Source organism: Epinephelus moara, chromosome 20, assembly GCF_006386435.1.
Source record: "Epinephelus moara isolate mb chromosome 20, YSFRI_EMoa_1.0, whole genome shotgun sequence".
NCBI classification, from domain to species: Eukaryota; Metazoa; Chordata; class Actinopteri; order Perciformes; family Serranidae; genus Epinephelus; species Epinephelus moara.
In genome coordinates, this window is record NC_065525.1 from 8,197,050 (window position 1) to 8,219,794 (window position 22,745).

The 22,745-nt window shown below is 40.8% G+C and overlaps 1 protein-coding gene across 1 annotated transcript in view; it reads right to left on the bottom strand.

The window, feature by feature from the left end:
* Positions 1 to 3,581: 3,581 nt before the first annotated feature.
* Positions 3,582 to 22,745, bottom strand: part of plcg2 (phospholipase C, gamma 2) — a 45,440-nt gene continuing 26,276 nt past the window's right edge. Inside the window, exons 25-33 of the mRNA XM_050074305.1 lie at positions 20,084 to 20,256; positions 19,753 to 19,855; positions 14,056 to 14,259; positions 10,527 to 10,666; positions 7,882 to 7,990; positions 7,596 to 7,763; positions 5,924 to 6,012; positions 5,600 to 5,763; positions 3,582 to 5,505 (exon numbers count right to left, since the gene is read on the bottom strand). Of these exons, the coding sequence (XP_049930262.1) occupies positions 5,463 to 5,505; positions 5,600 to 5,763; positions 5,924 to 6,012; positions 7,596 to 7,763; positions 7,882 to 7,990; positions 10,527 to 10,666; positions 14,056 to 14,259; positions 19,753 to 19,855; positions 20,084 to 20,256 (1,193 nt within the window). The 3' untranslated portion in view covers positions 3,582 to 5,462. The remainder of the gene's footprint in view (positions 5,506 to 5,599; positions 5,764 to 5,923; positions 6,013 to 7,595; positions 7,764 to 7,881; positions 7,991 to 10,526; positions 10,667 to 14,055; positions 14,260 to 19,752; positions 19,856 to 20,083; positions 20,257 to 22,745) is intronic.

Below are 22,745 nucleotides of genomic sequence, written 5' to 3' on the forward strand. Positions count from 1 at the left end.
ATACCATCCTAACTTGGATTCCTAATTTGGGAAATCCCAAAGTTAGGACAGTTCTGTAATAACTAAATTCCTATCTGACAATAAAAAAAAAATTTTTTTTTTTTGGAATGAGGTTGCTGGACTTTTGAACTTCTACACCTATTTACCTTCCATTTACTTTTAAATCCTGATCAAAACACCAACCACAGAAGTCCCTACATGAGTTGGATATGAAAATCCTTAATCAGCTTAACTGAATCATGTAAGTGACAACATGGCATCCATCATTTAGGCTATATCACATTATATAACTGTGTTCATGCTGGATGTGTTGTATTTATATTGCTTCCTCACAGAACATCATAGAATATCTCTGGATATTTACTGGATAGACAAGCACAACAGTTGGTGCAGACATTCATGGTGTCCAAATGCTACTTCTTCATGACTTAGTTGAACTGCTACATTTTCGTCTGACGCCATCATTGGGTTAAAATTCAAATACTTTATTAAATCAAATACAATACAGACTCAGTTGTACAGAACATGGTAAACATATCTGTGTAACATCAGTATGTCAGCATTGTAATTATTAGCATGTTAGCATGCTGATGTTCATGTTTAGCTCAAAACACAAAGTGACTGTAGAAATATTTCACATTGTGTCATGATAAAGAAGAAGTCTAGTGAGCCAGAGGCCCCACCTAACTTTAACTGGAAGATGACCTGTGAGTCATATGGGAAGGTGATTTTTTGGTCAAAGAGTCAAAGGGCCAAACAAATGGTTGCATTCCGTGTGTCTCAAAGGTGTGTGACATCATCTATGGACTTCTAGTTAGGAATACTGTGCGTACTGTGGTCAGAGGTGCAGCATCAGGGGAAGCAAACCAGGCAAATATTTGGAGCCCCCAAATAAAATTGGAGAAAAGGGGCCCTGAAGGCCACTCATAATGACACATTTTCCAATGATAACTATAAACCCCTTTAAAACTCCTATAAAGGCACTATACACTGCCCCCAAAACCCTCTCAGATGGGCCCTGAGAGAGAGAGTGTGTGTCCGTTGTTGTGAAAATGAGGCTGCAGCAAATAATATACACATATCACACACTGCAAGTTTAAAAATATAAAGATAAAAAGTTACAAAAAATATATATATACACATACACATCACATCAAGTTATAAAAGATATATACGCATCACATGTATATACATATACATGCTTATACACATACATGTGTACATATATACATATACAAATAAATAAAAGCACACTTAGAATGTAAGGAGCCCTGGACTAAGAGGCATCTGGTATTTAAAGTGCATAATGGAATAAATGACAGGTTAAATGAATATGAATATAAATAAATAGCAGTGTAGACTAACTATGCATGAGAATCATGGATGCACTGCAGGTGACAATGTCCAGTGTAAAGTGTAGTAGTGCAGGGTTTCTGTAGAATGGGAAGGGGGGATGAACCTTTAGGATGTGTGGATGCAGGGTGTTCAGAGGTCGAACAGCTTGGCCAATGGTGGCACGCATGCCCAGACCCCTGCACCAAAGCATTAACATGCACACCACCAGAGAATACCTGGACCTAACTCCCCAAAATGAAATGAATTCCTCTGCAGATGACGGATTTGTAGGGAGTGCACAATTAATGTGCCTACATTTGTTTCAATTTTGTATTGTTGCTGCAATACTAAACAGTGTTGTAGTGGCCAGTTCAGCCTCCAGTTTGTCTTTGCTTTGCCTTTCTTGAAGCATAAAATATAAACTGGACTGTGTGGTTGCAGACTGAGAGACACAGAGTCTGTTGGTGTGACTCGAAGGCTTACTGCATCGTGTTACATATCTTGGTATCCACAGATAGCTTGTGATGGCAGCTGTATTGTCTGGCGCAGAGCAGAAAACAGGATGATAATGAGGTCTGTGACAGACTGATAGAACTAAGAATAAACACACACACACACACACACACACACACACACACACACAATGAGGACATTACAATAAATAGCACAGACGATAAACACAAGCACCCATTCCACACATAAACAGACACTGAATAGTTTGGAGGGATGTCACTACAGGGTTGTAACGGTGACGCACACTGACACATTAGGTGTTTCAGCGTAGGCCACACACCCAGGCATTTTCACTGATAAAGTGATGTAGCATTTACCTACACACCCTGCCCCATTTAGCTGAAGATACACATCCACATGACCTCATTATAGCTGTTCAGCATAAACTCATTCCTAACTGAAACAAATTGAGATGAATTTGATGCAAGTGAAATGGCAACATTTGAATTTCTTGTGATCATGTGATAGCTGTGTGGTGTTCCCTGCCTGGGAATACCGGTTGCACACAAACACCTACACAGACATAGGGTGTCCTCCAGATGATACAGACTGTCTACAACAGGAAATCCATCTATATTCATCTAAGTGTGTACATCTGATATAGTTTCAAATGAGTACTCCAGCAATTTGGAATTGCATGTGCATAGGATTGATTGACTTGCAGACGAGGATTTGTTTTAAAAAATGGTCAAAATTAACACAGCAGAGACTGACTTTTAGTCTTTTTGCAGTCCCTAGTGTTGATTCTACACTTTCCATAAACCAGCTCCTTATTGTTCTTCTCTGCGTGGTAAACACCTGCATCTTTCAGTGTGTATGACCTTAAACTTAATTACTACAAGTCCATCCTGGGATATCTGAACTCACCTAAATAATTTCCTTACACAGACGACATTATACAACTGATCTCAGAAGTCAGTAGATTTGTACAATGTATGCTCAACAGACTTTAACTCTAGCTGTGGCTCAGGAGGTAGAAAAGATCGTCCGCTAATTGAATAATAGGGTGTTTGATCCCTTGCTCCTCCAGTCTGCATGTCGAAGTAACCTTGGGCAAGATACTGCACCTCAGATTGAAATGTTAATGTTAAGGTGATGGCACCTTGTATGGTAGCCTTGTGTGTGAGAACTGGTTAATATGGCTCTGCAGTGTATAATAATATCCAGATACTGGATGTCAGGGTGGCGCCTATTCATTCAAATGAAGTTGCTTGCCTGGAGCATTCGGCAAAAAAATTTCTAGCTTCTGGGTTTACTTCTGCGGTATGTGGCCCATTGAATATGTGCAGTAGTGTTTCTCCCACTGGCTTCACCTGAGAGTTCTCACTTGGCTCATAAACTTTACGATATGATGACATCACAAACGTCACATTTTACGGACGTCTCCTTTATAATAATGGCCTATGGGGAAAATGCTTTTTGCAGGGGATTTTTTTTCTCTGTAATACTGCAAGTGGCCACCAGGCCCCCAGGAAGCATGCCAGGTGTTGAGGGAATTTTCATAGTGGTCAAACAGTGGAATATCAACTCCCAAGCCCGTCATGTGATGCCATTGGGCCCAAAAAGACTTTTTCCCATAGACTTACATTGGGAAATGTATAATGGCCAGCTTTTTGGACAGCCTGCTAAACTATTTAATGTTAACAGCATGAATACATGTTTAATATTAAAGTGAATACTATCCAACACAGCTATGCGAAATAGGAAAATTAAATTATTAAACAGACACGAGGTATAGTTCACCAAGCAAACTTTATTGACTCAATTCATTAGGAGATGTCAGAGGAGTTATAGGAAAGCTATAAACATCACCTGGCTTCAAATTAAATACATGAAATATTCTCATTTCATCACCTGTTTTCACTACTCCGGCTTCACTTTCAAAGAAACAACACATTACAGTGCAAAGAAAACAGCTTTTCTATGTTGTAAGACTCACACGGCAGCCTGTGTGTCACACTCCGTATCAGTCGTTTTACACTCATCAGTATTTGAAATTAAGACACACAAAAAAAGATTAATTCAACAGAAGCTCTCTGGCAGAAGAACAGTCTGCTGTACTGCAATGAAACTATACTGAACAATAATTTAAACACAACACTTTTGGATTTGCTTCCATTTTTCACAGGTTTAAGTTAAAGATCTCAGACTTTTTTTTATGCACTCAATATATATCTCTCAAATTGTGGTCGCAAATTTGTTAAAATCCTGGTCAGTGGGCACTTCACCTTTTCCAAGATTATCCACCCACCTGACAGGTGTGACATATGCTGATTAAACAACATCATTAATACACAAGTGTGCCTTGGGATGGTCACAATAAAAGAACACTCTAAAATGTGCAGTTTGATCACACAACACAATGATGCAGATGACACAAGTTTTGAGGGAGCGTGCTATTGGACTACTGACTGCAGGAGTGTCCATCAGAGCTGCTGCCCATGAACTGAATGTTCATTTCATTACCACAAGCTGTCTCCAATAAATTTGGCAGCACATCCAACCACCCTTACAACTGCACAAGTCCTTTAATTGACAAACTGCTGTCAGGTCAAGACCCTGGTAAGGATGATGAGCATGCAGATGAGCTTCCCTGAGACAGTTTCTGACAGTTTGTGCAGAAATTTTCCAGTTGTGCAAACCAGGTATTGCATCAGCTGTCCGATGCAGATCACAATGCAGGTGAAGACACAGGATATGGTGGTCCTGAGCTGGTGTGGTTACACATGGTCTGCGGTTGTGAGGGTGGTTGGATGTACTGCCAAATACACTGAAACAATATTGGAGAACTTATGGAGAACATCTGTGTCATTGTGTTGTGGGATCAAACTGCACATTTTAGAGTTTATTATTTTTTATTGTGTCCATCCAAAGGCACACCTGTGTGGCAATGACACTGTTTAATCAGCATCTTGATGTGTCGCATCTGTCAGGTGGATGGATTGTCTTGAAAAAGGATAAGTGCTAACTGACAATTATTTCAGTTACTGTAATTTGTGACCAAACTTTGAGAGATATACATCTACTGACTGCATGAAAAAAGCCTCAAATCTTTAACTGACACCTGTGATATAATGGGAGTGAAAACAAAAGGGTTGCATCAGTACATTTTTTTCAGTTACATTCTTGTTTAATTGAAAATAAATATAAGTATCAGTGTTGTCCACCTCTAAAGCAATGCAGTTTGATTACCGGCTGAATGCAATTATTAAGCACTACAATGGCTGTGTGTGGGGACTCCTCCGAGGAAATGTCACAACCTCACATCTTATCTGTTCAGAAGGGGTTACACAATTCACCTTCCCCCAACCTGCCTCATCTAGTTCTACTTCATGGTTTAATGGTTTCCTACATTTACCAGAGGGCTTTTAGGGAAATAACCTCTCGAGACGTGCATTATATTTCCATATTTGAGAAAATATTACAAATATTGATTAGTTATCTTAAATAAATAGAAAACGTTTTTTTGGTATGAAAATGAAAAATGGTAACACGTCACATTTGGAAAGATCACAATTCCTTGAGTAAGCAGATGGGGTGATGTTAGATTTGTAGTCCGCATTTCTCCACCACTCAGGCAGGAAGGAAGTAGACAGGTGAGTTCTGCTGAGTCTTCATGAGTAGAACTTACTGTTGTTTACCTTCTTTTCTTTTGTCCTGCGGCACAAAGAAAATATAGTGGAAATATTTGGGAACTTTACACATTTAATTTCATTTACAATAACTGCCCAGTTGTGAGTTTGAGGCTAACCTGTGGTTTTCGCTGGTGCTGCCCTCTCTCATGAGGTGGTTATGTTGGCGAGGGACGGCGGCGCGCTGAATGTTGGTGTGTGTGTCGTACAGAAAAGGTTCGCTGAGCTCCACCTGCTTTTTCTTCAGCTGGCTGGAGGATGAGTACAGCTCCTCCTCCGCTCTCTGAAGGACAAATCATGTGATCACGTTTACTGAAATATCTCCATACTGACATCAAAGTGAAGATGTCAATCATCACTGGTGTGTGTGTGTGTGTGTGTGTGTGTGTGTGTGTGTGTGTGTGTGTGTGTGTGTGTGTGTGTGTGTGTGTGTGTTTGCTCACCCCTGCTTGTTGTACATTGATGTAGACCAGCAGAGAGGCTAACTCTAAGTCTTCACTGTAGCCATTCTTTAGAGGTACAGAGCGGTAACCTGCAGAAACAACATTTTGAGTCAGCTCTGTGCGCACACAGTTAAGCCTCTTATTAACAGTACATATCAACCAATCATATCAAACTACAAAATAAAGGACCACACCTGTGTTTTTAATTGTTGTCGCCCATTCAATACAATTCTCATGTTATTTACATTACTGCTGTAGAGCCAGATAAAGCTGCTGGGAGGTCCAGAGAAAAATGGAGCTGAGGGCCCCCACTGACCCTCCATTTATTCATCTCCCTCTCTGCACATCTGTTGCATTTAAGTACCCATCAGGCACACTGCAAACTACACATGGCACCTTAAGTATATTTTGCCAGTGCCTCTTGTTACATGCTCTCCCTCTACTGGATATGATGTGTATGTGCATATCCTTGTGACTGATTTGTGTATCTTGTGTTTCCTCTCAGGTGGATCTGGTTGGCCTGATTAAAGGGGAAAACCCATAGAGGGGGGGCAGGGACTTTGGCTCACTCTCTTTTATCTTCCAGCCTTGACAGCAGCTGTGGGGTGGTGACTGCTATGATTTAGACTTGTGCCTTTGTTATTTCTGTTTGTTGGGTGGGTCCAATCGTCGTATTTCTGCGGCTTTATTTCTGTTAAGCTCCTTTCCCATGGCACAAAAAACCCACTAACACCCGCTAATATCTGGCTTTTTATGTAATGGGTTTAGGGGCCTTTTAATTGGTTTCCGGCCCAGCTGAAACTTCTCCCGGTTAGAATTCCTTCAGTGTTCATTGTTCAGGAGGTTTTTACTGGGAGCAGAATTGTCTCCAGAAGTCTCTTCCTCTCCAAAACAAACAGACCTATTGATACAGTATGTTCATCAACAGCATCTTCAGTTATTACTATGTGCTAAGAGCTAAATTAACTTTAACGACCAGCTGCCCCTGACTTCTGAACCTACACCACTGGCCCCAAAATCAGTTGAAGCGCACCCAAATGAGTTTAAAATCTTTAAACTGACACAAAACAGACAGTAAACCTGTGGCCTTCATACCTGGCAGGCAGCCACTAATGTCCATTCACTCACTGTCTGTCTGCTGTAATCAAAGTTATATTATTGTTAAGTGATAATACAGAGACTTTTGTATTTTGCTTCATCATTTTGCAGCAGAGCTTTAAAAGCAGCCCTGATGTTCACTGTGATGGATTAACTATTTCAAGCATGTTTCTACAGGTTGATTTTCATACTGCAGTGAAACCAGTGGAAGATATTCAAATCATATTCAAAACACTATTGTATTCTTTGGAAAATGGGTGGAGGTGATACTGTGTATACATAATATACAGTTGTTCACACTTCCTGAGTGAAAATATTCACACCATTTGTCAAATGCGGGTAGGAACATTTGACAAATGATTTCTCTCACTCATACTGTATGTGGAACTGTCTCAAAAGAGATAAAAGAGAAGGCAGAACTGAAAAGTGATTAAGTATGTATAGTGCACAGAAAACCCAGTTCTGGAAATAAATAATTGGTAAAGTAATAGTGTTGCTTGATAATACTTATGAGCTTCATGTGAGCAGCCATTGACCAACTCTGGCCCTCTGTGCTGTATGTGCATGTCCCCACCTGAGCGGATGCCTTTGACAGGAAATGTGGCCTGAGCCAGGAAGTTGGGGTCTGAGAACATGTCCTCCTCGTTGACCACAAAACGCAAGAAGGTGAGTTCAGGCTCATACACTGTGAAAATTACAGCGTCTGCTGGGGATTTCCATACTGGATTCAGACCATTATCACCTGCAGGCGACAGAACAATAGCACTGTTAACATGATCAGAAATAATTTCTCACTTCAGTCTCATCTCTTCCTTTCCCCTCTTTCCGTCACGTCACCCTCCCCATCTCCCCCTCCTTACGGTAGACAATAGTCTTGAACTTCTCCTCTGTGTGACCACACAGCTCAATCTCCACAAATGGACTGGCGATGCTGCGGCCGGGCTTAGGAAGGTGTCTGGCAGCAATCACCTGCAGACAAACGCAACTGCTGTTATCAGGTTCTCTCCAGATGAACTAGCAAAATATCAATATGCTGCTATTCATACAGCAATAACTTACTTTATAACAAAGTAAAGATCAGCCATGATCATGCACCTCTCAAATGATGACACAGTGTGGCTGTCAAAGTATTACACTTGGCCCTAAACTTAATAAATCCCAAAACAATGTCTGTATACAAAGATGGACGACACTTCCTCCTACTGTGCAAAAATGAAGCCAAATATCCTGGATACGGGCACTGTCCATAGGTATATAATAATACCTAGATACCAGGTGTCAAGTTGGTGCCTGTTTATTCTAGTGGAGTTGCTCGCTTGGGGCATATGCCAAAAAAAAGTTTTTAGCTTCCGGGTTTACTTTACCCTTTGCTGAATATACGCAATGTTGTTTCCTCTGCTGACCCCGTCCACAAGTTCCCCCTCAGCTCATTGACTTTATATTGTGATGGTGTCACAGATCTTTATGTGCCAGGCGAGCAATTCCATTAGACTCTTCCCCTTGCTAAGTATTATTATACATCTATATGCAGCAGTGATCTCTGCAGTATCACGGTCCCGCACATTCACTATCGATTAATCATGAGCAGCACCATTCATCACAAGCATACCGATTGGCAATCAATTGACATCAACCCCCCTTTTAAGCATTAAAAAAAGCTAATTAAAACCAAAGTTATCAGAGAGATTAACACTGGAATATACATCAGCGTGATAAGAACTTTCTAAACATGTATTTGACGTGTAGCTTGATTTTTTGGTTTGGCCCATGTCCCATCCACTAACATGGAGGGGGCAAGGTTTACTGCCAACAGGGAGCAATCAACATGCTTTGGCTTCACGTTTGGTGAGCTGTCCTGTCGTCCATCTTTATATACAGTCTATGTCCTAGACTGGCCAAATCTGGCCTGCCATATTGTGCCAGATGGCCATCTAACCATCCCCTGATTCTCACTGAAAATAAATTGATTCACGCTGGTAATTTTTGCACTTAAAGGGCCACTGTGTAAAATGGGTTGAAAACCGTTGAAAACAGTGACATCAGTGGTCAAATTCTAGATTGCAGGGCTCACTCGCTCACCCCTCCCGTCGGGTAAATGACGGTGGCCTCGTAGGGACAAAAAGCCTTGCGCAGACACGAGTTTTTCAGGAGTAGGTCTATCTAGCGACGAGGTGAATGTTTATTTAGAAATCTAAACCATCTTACGATATTGTAATGAATCCCTCACGAGCAGGAGACCAGAGGAGCGTTCAGGAAAAAGGGCCGTTTATTTGAGCACTCCAAAAAATCCGGTAACACTCCAGGGGGTAAAAGACTCCGTCCCAAACTCTGACTCTTCTAGCGTGACACACACACTACATACACACATTCTCGTTTACAATACCAAGCAGGTACCCCCTCCCCCCTCTGCTCCACCAATCTCCAGCCCGCACACTGACTGACAGCGTAGCATGTAAACAGAGCTCAGCTGTTTATTTAGCCTAGCAATATCTCCGGACTATAGTAGCTGCAATGGACGACTTTGAACGCGATTTTGAAGAGTTTCTTGTAGCGGACACAGACCCAGAGCCATACCTGTTTGAGCCGGAGCATACAGATGAGGAACTCCATGTGTTTGATGCTGAGCGGGCGAGAAGAGAGGCTGAATGCACAGAATGGGATTCGGTGCTACTGCTACCATCGTTGGGGAGATATATCATCAGGAGGAAAAGCGCCGCAGAGAGTGCATCACAAGGAGTGAAGTTGCGTCTTCTTTTCCTCGCAGATGACGGTTCGGGTTCATTCTCTCCTGTTGCGTGGTAAGTGTGGTCCATTCGCAAACTTTATAACTAAAAAAACTTTTCACTACTCTCTGTCGACGAACTACTAACACTCTCTGCTGTTTCCTCCTCCTCCTTCCTTCCTTCCGCTGTCTTCGTTGGTTTATATATACACGCGAAATGCATTCTCTGGCTGGCTGGATTGTCCGCTCGGGCTGCCTTACATACATGGTGGCGCAAGATGGCGACCTCTCTAAAGCAACGCCCTTGCTATATATATATATATAAAAGCATAATTATAAGGCTACGAAAACCAAACGAATTTTATTTTATAGCGATTATACACTTATATAAGCATATTAATGAGTAGAATATTCAGATTCAGATTCAGATTTGACAATAAACCATGCCAAATATTACACACTGGCCCTTTAAATGTAAATAAGGTGCCAGAGTGCATTAAAATACATGAAAACGGAGCTTGTTTATGTACATAAAAAAAAATGCCAGGGAAGGATCCCCGGACCTCCTGACAAAGATCTGGGCTAATTATTCAAATCTTAATTATTAATGTTTGCTTATTAACTGGCCCTTGGTCTACTGTTATTTTGCAAAAGTGGCCCCTGGGCAAAGCAAGCTGAGTATCTCTGTACTGAAGCAACCTCATAATGATGATGATAATGATGATGATGTATGTGTTAGCCAGTTATTTTAAAAAAAATATGTGTGTTTATTTACAGACATACCCTAACTGCAATGTCGTACTTGACCTTCTTCTTCTCCTGGTAAGGGTCGTAGTTATCAGCGCGCATTAGCTCCGGCTGCAGCACATAACCCGTACGTCCATTCAGACTGAAGAGGGCACTGTTCAGTTGGGTGTATTTATCTGGGTGGACACATACACATTATATAAAGCTCCGCTCTACATATGTGCCATATAACAAGGCTGAAAACACAGTTTCACTTTACCTTTAGGCAGCCAGTATTGAAATTGTTGTAAAAAGTGCATACACTCCTCATTACAAATCCATATAAAACACTTGCAAGTACTGTCTGCTCTGTCTCTCTTTCTCCCCCGTTCCCACCTCAGGACTCTTTCCCTTATTTTAATGAAAGTTCACATAACCCACCACCTACAATAAAAGGCCCACGTAAAAGAAAAAAAAAAAATCAGTATCAGTTTAAGTGTACATTATATTTCGAATATTTTCACAGCATTACTTTGCTGTCAGACAGCATTTTCTGTCAGGAAACTGAAGCTGTTATCTCAAAACCACCAGTCTCTGTTGACAAACATGGTAGTGTTAGACCACGGGAGTCGTTGGCCTACTGCTGCCACTGTTAGTTAGTGTATAAAGTAAAGCAATGAAAGTATTACAAATATAGCATACATGTTAACTGATATTAATTTTTTTAAGTATATTTATTTAACAGACTTCAAAGCAAGTAATAGACAGTGCAGGTACTTGTTGCAGCAGTCTGACATTTTTCTGGAGTGTTGAATTTGTCAACCCATAGACAAACATAGAAACAAACAACGCATTACGAACCAATCACCCTGAAATCACCCTCCCACCCACCTTCCCAAATGTCCTAATGGGTACAGATCACACTTTCTTGAGTGCCAGAAGAGATAAAGAAGAAGGGAATACATAAATAAACAAATAAATAAACAAAATAAAGGATTAGGATTAAAGGTTAAATGATTTAATGTCTTTTCTCCACCTAGGAAAAATAAAGTACACAGTCAGATGATCTGTGAAAAGATTCCACAAAACTTGGGACCCCTTTCTCTACCATATTATTCCTCTAACTTAGTGAGGATCTGCATATCAGGAACTGTGATGAGCAACACAGGGCCCACCAGGGGACTGTCCTCCCCTCCTTTCTGTCTACTCTTTACACCTCTGACTTCAGTCATGCCACCTGCAGATGCCCACTGATGACTCTGTCATTGTGAGGTGTATCACTGTACAACTGTCTGTCTGCAGGACTAAGGCTGCATTCACACCACATCTGGCACTGCAGCAATTAGCCGCAGGATTGTGCGGTGGTGTGGGAATGTCACCTAAATGGCCAATTTGTGGGAGAGTGGGGGGCGGAGAGACAGCATATCTCCCTATCTACGCAACAGAGTATTTGTTTATGTATTTGTTTAAGTTTGTTTAGTGTAGTGGTTAGAGCACTCGTCTTCCAGGAATCCTGCTGGGGACTACGTCAGCAAAGGCATGCGGTCGCAAAAGAGGTTCCCACTGCCGAATCAAACCGGATCAGATTAATCTGAGCCCAGCCCGTCGTAGACAGGAGGTTACAGACGTAAAAGCGGATTCATTTGTTTAAGTTTGTTTATTTTGACTTAAAAGATGTGTAGAATTCCTTTTGATTATCGTTACTGTAGTATCTTTACTATGGAGATTGATTTGTCTCAGTATTATTTGTGTGAACAGATCAAAAATCCGTATGTTAATGTGTCATCTGTAAATATAAAACACCTTCCACAGATACAAAAAATTGTAAACTCACAAAACCATTTTGCAACTTTTATGAACATGAATATAGTTTGAATATAATATATTAAAGCTATAGTTGGTAATCCTGTTCAGAAACACTTCTTGTTATACTGGGTGAAATGGTCCTTCCATCCTGAGAGTAGTCAATACATAATGTGTTCAGAAAAAGGGACGAAAAAAATCCAACCTCTGTGGCAGCTGCAGGCCTGTAAAAACTCTGACCAATCCCTGCCATTCGGTGCGAATGGAAAGAACCAATCAGATGCCTTCATGTCTCGTCCTGCCCGAGCCCCCCTCTGTCCCTCCCTCCCTTCTCCCTACGTGCACTCATCACGTATATTCAGCACACTCGTCAGCAGAAATACCGAGTTAGCAGGAGTTTGCTGAACAATGGCAGAGAAAATGCAGCCAAAAGTACCACTTCCAGTGTTACTTGTAACGGCTCGCCACACTAAACAGGCTGAGAAAAGAAAGTCAGAGGCAGAAAAGGCTGCGACAAAAAAGGCTTTGGATAAAGCGAGAGGACAAACCAGACATCAACATCGGTGCAGCTTTTGAACGGTGGAGACAACTGAGGGAGCTGAAGGGCCTGAAAAGTGATGCAGAGGTTGCTGTCTTTCTGTTAGACAGGTAATTATTTGTTTGCTTCAGGGGGATTTGTTATTTTACTCGGCTCTCCTCTGCCCTGCTGACTCCTACTGCAGGATGCGCGTTCAAGTGGGGCCGTGGCTTTGGACGGAGCACTGACGGGAGGGGGAGGAGGGGGTGGAGCTTAGAGGAGGTGCCGCTTTCAAATCTTGCTAGCTCTCCAACATTACCAACTATAGCTTTAATATTCTATCGGCATCCCCTGCAGCTCTACCACCACAGCCCAGACACACTACACACTTTCAAATGATTGGGAGCAGTGGTGTTTTTGCTGCTGTGAATGCAGCCAAAGCCTCCTTTAATCCCTGTATCCACCCTGGGGGAAGACTGGAGTTCACCTGGTTGGCGGATTGGAGTGGACTGGGAACACAAAGGCCCTCTACAAGAAGTGCCAGAGCTGGCTCTACTTCCTGTGGTGGCTCAGAGACCTCAACTTCTAAGATGCTGGTCCTACCAGCCTCTGGTGGCCATCATTATCTTCTATGTTGCTGCGTGCTCAGGACGGAGCATAAGGTGGAGAGACGCTAAGAACCTCAACGAGATACTTAGAGAGGCCAGCAGAGCAATCCCCTCAACGAGGTTCTAGTTGAGAAAGGAGTCGGCCAGGGATTTATATCTCCATGGAGTTCCACCGACTGAGTAGTTAGTGGAATGGGAGGATGCTGAGATCCTACTGGACTTGCTAACTGGACTTAATAATTATATTTTCTGTAACTTCTGGCACAATGCAGTACGGTACATCTCTTTCACTTTTAACTTATAATTACATTCATTTTGCAAACGTTACTGCCATTTGTGCACTTGTATGCACATGCTTGTACTTGAGTTTGACATCTGTTTTTGCAACCTAGCCCCACTGTTATCTTATTCACTGTGTGAGCTGTATACTTCGACCGCTATCCAAGCCTACTGGAAGCGTCATCTCTGGTCACGAATGTAAGGTTTGCGCTGAGAAGTCTGTTCAAGTCACGGAGTGCACAAAGGTCAGACATGGGGCTAGTGTGTCCCCTACAACATGTAAAGATGGACAGACAAGAGCACAAATGTTGTATGGACCCCCTACATTTTCCTCTACAGTTGTCCTTTCCAGAAGCTCAGCCCAGATAAACTACTGTACCTGCAGTCTGGTAGTTGAGAGCCACCATGTGACTGCCAACGGCCCACAGTGAGTAAGGGTCGTAGTTGGAGGACTCCACACGCTGGCCTTTTGGGTAGATGCGACTCAGAGCCTTGCGGTTGTAGCGCAGGAAGTCCTTGGTGCGACTCTTTCCTGGGATCTTGTTCTCCACGAAGGAGCGGATCTCTTTATAGCTGTAACTGTCTGTGGAGCCAAAAAAGAGCGATCACTTGAGAAGTACAGGTTGAGTTGATAACAGTTTCATGCCATATCAGTTGATACCAACAGACCAATAAACAGGACTGAAACTGTGGACATTTAATATACCTGTGGTTATACTTTCTTTATCTTTAGTGTGTGACCTCACATTTGTTGGTAGGTAGGTAAGGGAAAACTGCTGGGTTTGATTTTTGGGTCAAGCTTGCTGCCAGTGATAACTATGTACCAGGCAGTGGGACATGTCATTAGCTGGTTGTTAGCTGATGATGCTACACACACAAGTTATAAATGTGAATAATAAATAATATGAATATATTATATGCTGTTATGGTTATCAGTTACAGGCATCAAGTTACTGTTGTATAGACATTATATGTGTCCAGAAATGGTTGCCGTACTTTCTTAGCCCAAAATCGCCTCATATCTGGGAAGCCCACAATGAATAAAAAGGGGTTGCTAGGTCTTGGTTGCACAGTTTGAAAGTTGGGTCAAATTCTGGATTGAGTTGCACAGGTCTACTCCTGGACAGAAGCAGTCTGTGAAATATGTTTAATTGGATCAAACTATTCCTGACACATACGTAGGATTTCATCCATCCAATTTAGAGGGCTATATAGATACAGAAGTGGTTCTGGGACACATCGCTAAACCTTCTCAGCGTCACGAGACCAACTCAACAAAACACCAGTTATTGAGAGCATGCCCACTTGATGACCCTGTAAACTTGCCTACATTCTTTAGATGGATTTATAGTTGTGCTTCAGCTCTATGCACAGCCTACATTGTAGCCTACATGTGTGGCCTACACAGTTGTGAGCATTTACATTTTATGCTGTGGTGTGTCTGTGTGACCGGGGCCCCAAAAATAGGTAAAAATTTATATAAAATTATTAAACCATCATCATTAAGAATTTTTTTCCCCAAATATTGTAATAAAGTTAATGATCTCTTTGTTTTTACTTGTTTTTGGCAGTAAAATTTAAATATCCCCATTGACCAAAAAGTAACCATCCATATTGACTGACCACCCCCCTGTATCTGCATGAAATGGTTTGGTCCTGCCTTAGCGCACTGACGGTGACGGTGCCTAGCAGCAGTCAGCAGTTGTGCTAGAACTCTACAGTCACTATCATGCTACCTAGTACTAAAAGAAAATCCGGTTTTCAAAAAAGGAAAGAGCGAAAGGAGAGAGAGGAGAGGCAAAAGAAAGGGTGTCAATATATGAGCCAGTCTTTCTCCAAAAAAGGTGGGTAGCCTATAGTTAGTTTAATGTCCATATTGAAATAAGCTAGCTACAGACTAGTGTTAGCCTGTATTTCACTCCTTTTTAAAGAGGCAACAGATAGCATCCCTTCCTAAATATATCATTATGAAAATAATGTGGGTTGCACAGGGTAGTGGCCACAGTAAAATCAGACCATCAGCGTTTACATAGGCTTTACAATGGCTTTGCAATAAGCTTCTGCCACCGGTGCCGAAATTTTGTGGGAAAAATCTGCTTTACGGCAAGAAACGCGTCATGTATTGCGAAATTGGTCGGTCAGCCAGTCAGGTCCTTCTGAGGAGTTGGGCATGAGATAGTTGAGTCAGGAGCACAATGGCAGACAGACAAAGTTTGGAGATAAGTGAAAAACGGCCTAGCAAAAGAAAAGGAGCTCCTCTGTCTGAGGAGGCAAAGAAGAGCAAAAAGGAGTGTGATAAAAGAAGAGGAAAAACAAGAGTAAACCTCAGTCAGGTGTTCAAGAGATGGAGGGAGCTCCGTGACCAAAGAGGCTTCAACACCAGTGTCCTGCTAGCTTTCTTTGTAATGGATCAGTAAGTAACACGGCTAAATGTTAGCTAGATGAGAGAGGACTGTACTGTACTGGCTGCTAGTTCATTCCTAGCTGGCCAGCATCGCAAATCACCACAACCAGGGACCAAGTAGCGAGTGTTGGTCAGCTGACATCCTCGTTGCCATTCTACGGCAGCCCTCGAAGAGTGATACCCCCCTCCCTTCCTTCTGTTCTCTTCTCACGGAGGCAACTATCGACGGACATCGCCCAGCTAAGTTATGCCCAGCTGTGAACACTTTGTTTCCCATTCAATTTGAGCTCCAACCGGCCGCGTCGTTTCCATACGGTACCATTTATTCTAGAATCCGGACTGTTTACATGTGCATATTGGTATAATTATAAATACAACATTGTGTTGAGTGACATGCCAGTTAGCATCATTGCAGAGAGTCTGTGGGAATTTCTCTCTCTCTTGCTCTTTTTTTTACCATTACAAAAAAGAAAACGAAATATTTTTTAATGACAGAAATTCAAACAAATTTATTTTTCCACATAATGATTATAATGAAACAAGCACAGCCTCCAACTGTCTGTACTGGATGCTGGACAGTTGGAAACAGTAAGTAGCCTAACTCAGCCTGTATTAAAGTTACAGGCAATATTAAAATAATCCGGTTAGATGCTTTCATTTAGATTGAATTATGGCTGTTAAATAACATCTATAGATACAGACTTAAAAAAAAATTCTGCTGTTTTCATTATTTTGAGATGATGATCTTAATTTATTTCGAATGAAAAGTTAATATACATTTAAGTTATTTTTTTTAAGTCTTTCATTGATGTTAAGAGAATTCTCCATTTTGGCCTTTAGCACATTTTTTATGGTGGCTTTTAATCTTGCATCAAATAGTGAATAGCATACTCTATGCAGACAGTTGCATGTACAACTCACTAGCAGTAAATATGGTATTGGTAGTATTGAACTACAAGAAGCAAGACAGTTGCAAGCCTTCAAAGTTAGTTATGTAAAGCTTTTAATGGGTCAGTTAGGTCCTAGAGATGTGGTGACAGCTGTGTAGGGGGGGCCCAATGTTTTTTTTTCATGGGGCCCCAAATTCCTGGCAGCGCCCCTGGAGGTGTATGTCAGTCAGGGTACACATCTCCGCAGATCCTACGCAGTAGGTACGGCAACAATTTAATGCAGAAGCATAAATCCAGCTACAAGCTTCTGTGGAGCACTAAACAGTGATGATGGCTGGACAACTGAGCGAGCCAGATCATGTAATATAGCCCGATACAATACTATGTAGATATAAGACAAGGTCAAGTCGTTGAGTATGTGCTCATTGTTTGGGTAAGAGTAGAATTCAAGGGTGGTTTAAAGGTAGGCCAGGATTAGACAATGGTGTCATCTTTCAGAAACCTCAGTAGATTTATGAGGGCACAGCCTCTTCAGGGCAGGATAGATGATTCGTCTTATTTCCTCAGGAGCTCCCAAACGATTTAGACTATACTAATGTTATGGTAGTGGACTAACGAGCAAATAACCACAAGATATGTAACAACCGAAACAACAGTAACTTGATAGACTGTTGTGGTGTGGATGTACGCTATGCAAAATTTTGTGTATTTCTAAATTTAGATCGGCGTAACAGAGGAAGCTGTCTAGTCTTTACATCTCTCCATGTGGTAACATCCTGTTTACTGGGGAACTTTGAGTTGTGGTTGAAGAACAGTAAAGGTAGATCTTCACTGAATTAGGTGATGTGCCTCGGCTCAAAACATTCAGTTTTCCTGTTTTTGCATTTCAGATTTTTTCTGCTAAAAAGTCTTCACAAATGCACTGTCTTCTCACTGGTCACCTGTAGGCCCATTACCTGTAGCCTATATTACAACTTGTATGTCGTGACACATTAATTGCATTTCTTTGTGTAATGGATTATAGTTTTAAGAAATTTGTAAGGAAATTTTTATTACTTATCTGAATCTGCAGAGTAACTACAGCTGTTAAATAAATACAAGTAGAGAACAGAACAGCATAAGATAGAAATACTCGAGATAAGGACAAACACAACCCTGATTCCAAAAAAGTTGGGACGCTAAATAAAACGTAAATAAAAACAGAATGCAATGATTTGCAAATCTTTTTGTTTTTATATTCAGTTGAATACAGTCCAAAGACAAAATATTTAAGGTTCACACTGATAAGCTTTTGTTTTTGTAAATATACCCTCATTCTGAATTTGTTACAAAAAAGTTGGGAAGTGCAGGCATCTAATTCAGAATGAGCGTTCATTTGCAAAAAACAAGTTTATCAGTTTGAACGTTAAATATCTTGTGTGTGTACTATATTCCATTAAATGTCGAAAAGCATTTCCAAATCACTGCATTCTGTTTTTATTGAAGTGTTTTCCCCCACATGTAATTTGAATCGAGGCATTTTTGAAATTATGAAATGGTACAGGGCTGTAAGTTAATGTTCCACAACATAAACCAGTAGACAGAACATGATGGACTTACCTGCCCATACAAAGATAACAAAACCAAAAATAAATAACTTAGCATCATGTAAATAAGTAAGAGTAGAATTAATTCATTAAATCAAGAGAAAAAAAATTAAGGTTGGAATGAGGAAGAAATAATTATGCCGCTTAAGTCCAATTCCTCTGGGATGTCAGATGAGTAGAGTCAGGTTTGGTGTGGAGTTTTTTCTAAAAGGCGATGAAGGGACCCACATCTTTTTAACTTCATCCAACTTTTAATTTAAAGCTAATGTGATTCTCGTCGTTTTTATTTAGGTTTTACACAGCGTCCTAAAACTGTACTCAAGTACAAATCATGAGTAAATGTACTTAGTTACTTTCTGCCATTGCTGCCAGGAGATAGTTAGCTTAGCTTTGTTTAGCATAAAAACTAGAAGCTGGGGGATACAGCTAGAAGCTGGAAGCTTGCTTCTGTCAATAAGAACAAACCTTTTTTCAGTCACTTTCCAGGACAGGAAAGCCCTTTGAAAGCTCTATGGCGGAAACTATCGAGATTATCTAGCATCAAGTCTGCCAGGAGGTTTTATTTGAACATATCACTGTTACTGTGCCTGCTGGTTAGTTAGCTAGCAGGCCGGTTAATGAAGCTGTCTCCTCTTTAGCTACACAATTTATTCAGCCCATTCTGACTTGACAGATTCTACACTTGGACATACAGATGTGTCTCTTTGTCTCTTATGTGTTATTACGTTAATAACTCCTGGTGTATTTTCTTACAAATATCTTATATAAAGAATACTGTACTAATAAAATGAACTATAGACACCCAAATAATGCAAGTGGCAAAGTTCAATTATTGCGGTCTGAAAAACATGATAATTACACACAGAGAGTGAACACGTTAAATACAGGGTGCATAAAACTACTATAGCTATAGAAAACCTGATATTAATATACACACTGTTATGATACAAAGCTAGTTGAAACTTGGCAAAGTTTCCCTTTAATCATACTGAGAGAATGTCTCACTAAGTAGATAATATCTGAAATTTAAAGTAATGTTAAAACTAGCCTGTTCTTAAACTTAACACATTCAGACTGTTTGCGTTTGCATATTTCCACTGCAAAGCTCTGGTAAAGTTTGTTAACTGTAGCTGTTCTCGCATCATCATCCTGCTTGTGTTCACAGGTGTTTGTGTTCAGTATGTGCATGTGTTTACCAAAGCGGTCCTTCTCCTTGCTACGTGGCTGACAGTAGACCACTAGGTCCGACATCTCCATGGCAACCTCCGCCTTCTTCTCCACTTCCTCCTGCTGTCTGATCTGAGATTGGACAGAAAAACAGCCACTTCCTGTTTGCACAGTGATGCTGCAAGACCACCAGTAAAACACCCCGTTGTGGTTAAACAGTATGTAGTCTGTTTTCAATCTCATACTGTCCTTGGATTTAGTCTGAAGTAGTATGACACAGACTGCCAACATGTAAAACCACAGTTTATAAATACCAGATGTTCCCTCTACATGTATCACTGTATAACATGAGATACTAACCTCTTGTTCCCTGTTATACTGCTTGCTCATCTCTCTCTGAGTAATGTCCCAGGCCACTTGGTACCATTCAAACAGCTCCTCCAGAGCATCTGCTGCCAGGTCAAACTGCAGACTGTCCTGCTCCACGTCCTGCAGGGTCAACACGTTGGGCTTCCCATTTTTACCATTCTTCACTAGAAACAAGGGGAGAGGACAAGAGGCACAGTGAGGGAGAGTGAGGAGGGATGAACAACTCCCATATTTGTATATAAACAATGCAAATTCAAATTCCCATTTTGACTTTGGAATTCAGCTGATTTTTACAGATTAAACCATGGGAAGACATATTTGTGATGCAGCATGTGCAGCACTCCAGATGCAAAGACCTAATTCTTTAATGTGGGAATAGCCTAAATGGCCTGCAAATAGATAATTCACAGTCACTGGCTAACCCCTTCTCTGAAAGTTCTTGCTGTCAGGAAACTTCAGTTTTGGAATCATCTCTCATGCTATTTTCATATTTTCCTTTAATGGTACACTTTGGGGTTTGTGATCACTAGAGGAGCAATGCTTTAATGACCAGATTGCAAGTGCATGCACACAAAATACAAACAAAAAGTGAAACTCATGAGTATATAACACACCAGTGGCTTCATGCTCTTTCTACTCATTGTGTTAGTAGTGGAAGGAAATTAAGTAATGTGCCAGACAAAAGCTGGGATGAAGATGCTTTTTCTTTTTCTTTATGTATATTTATAAACACTGAACAAAAATTGAATGCAACTCTTTTGTTGGTTCCATTTTTCACAATTTTAAGTTAAAGGTCTAAGACTTTTTCATGTAGTCAATAGATATATTTCTCTCAAATTTTGGTCACAAATCCTTGACAGTGAGCACTTCTCCTTTTCTAAGATCATCCATCCCCCTGACAGGTGTGGCATATCAAGATGCTGGTAAACTGCACCATTAGTACAGAGGTGTGCCTTAGGATGGTCATGATAAAACGCCACTCTAAAATGTGCAGTTTGATCACACAACAGAATGACACAGATGACCCAAGTTTTGAGGGAGCGTGCCATTGGCATGCTGACTGCTGGAATGTCAACCAGAGCTGTTGCCAATGAACTGAATGTTATTTCACTACTTTAAGATGTCTCCAATGTCGTTTTCGTGAATTTGGCAGTACATCCAACCGCCCTCACACCTGCAAGATCCTCTAAGATCAGCCACCTAAACGGCTGATGCAACAACTGGTTTGCAAAACTGCTTGAAACATTTCAGGGAGGCTCATCTGCATGCTAATCATCCTCAGGGTCTTGACCTGACAGCAGTTCGTCATCATAACAGACTTGTGCCCTTGTGAAGCGGGTTTCAAGAAAAAAAAAACACTAAAGACATCTTATGGTAGTGAGATGAACATTTAGTTTATAACCAGTATCTCACAGGGGACTATCCTAACTCCTTTTTCATGAAACCGACTGATGGAAATGAGGTATATGAAACCATCAAGAAGCTGAACAACTCTCGTACAGCTGGTATGGACGGAATCTGTAGCAAAATCTTGATAGCAATAGCCCCTGCTGTCGCCAAACCACTTGCATATTGTATAAATCTATCATTTCTCTCTGGCGTGGTGCCGAAGATGACCAAAATTGCAAGAGTAACACCAATTTATAAATCTGGTGATAAAAATAGTATCACCAACTATCGTCCAATATCTGTCTTGCCTGCTATCTCAAAGATTTTCGAGAGAGTGTTTTATAACAGACTCAGCAAATATCTTGAAAAGCATAATATACTCACCAGCTCTCAGTACGGTTTCAGAAAAAAGAATACAACTTGTATGGCAATTTTAGACCTTATAGAAAAAATTGATGACACTATTGATCGAGGGAACTGTGGAGTGGGTGTTTTTCTGGACCTCTCAGAGGCCTTCGACACCATCGACTTTAACATCTTACTGGGGAAATTACACCACTATGGTATCAGAGGACTGGCCCTCAAATGGTTCAGTAGCTATTTACATTGTAGACAGCAGTATGTTGACATATACAACTATCAATCTCAAAAAATGAATGTCAAGTATGTTGACATATACAACTATCAATCTCAAAAAATGAATGTCAAATACGGGGTCCCCCAAGGTTCAATTTTGGGACCATTGCTCTTCATCCTTTATATTAATGATTTTGTTACTTCCTCTAAATTACTGCATAAAGTTATATTTGCTGACGATACAAATTTATTCCTGTCCCATAACAACTCATATGAGCTTCAAGATCTATTTAATGCTGAACTACAAAAAGTAGATACCTGGTTTAAATGTAATAAATTATCGCTCAGCAAGACTAACTTCATTGTATTCCACTCTAACAAAAAACAGTGGATCATATCCATCTCAAGATTGATGGAAAGGAGTTGACAAGAGTAAAGTCAACAAAATTCTTGGGGGTCCTCAAAGATGAGTCACTCAACTTCAAATGTCACATTGAGCATCTGTTAACTAAATTGTCTAAATATGTTGGTCTATTTTTCAAATTTCGATATTTCCTTCCTTTACCTGCTCTCCTTATCTTATACAAAACCTTGTTTGAGCCTCATATCAATTATTGTAATATTATTTGGTGCAACACCTTCCCTAGTCACCTGAAGAAATTAGAAAGTTTACAAAAGAAAATTATAC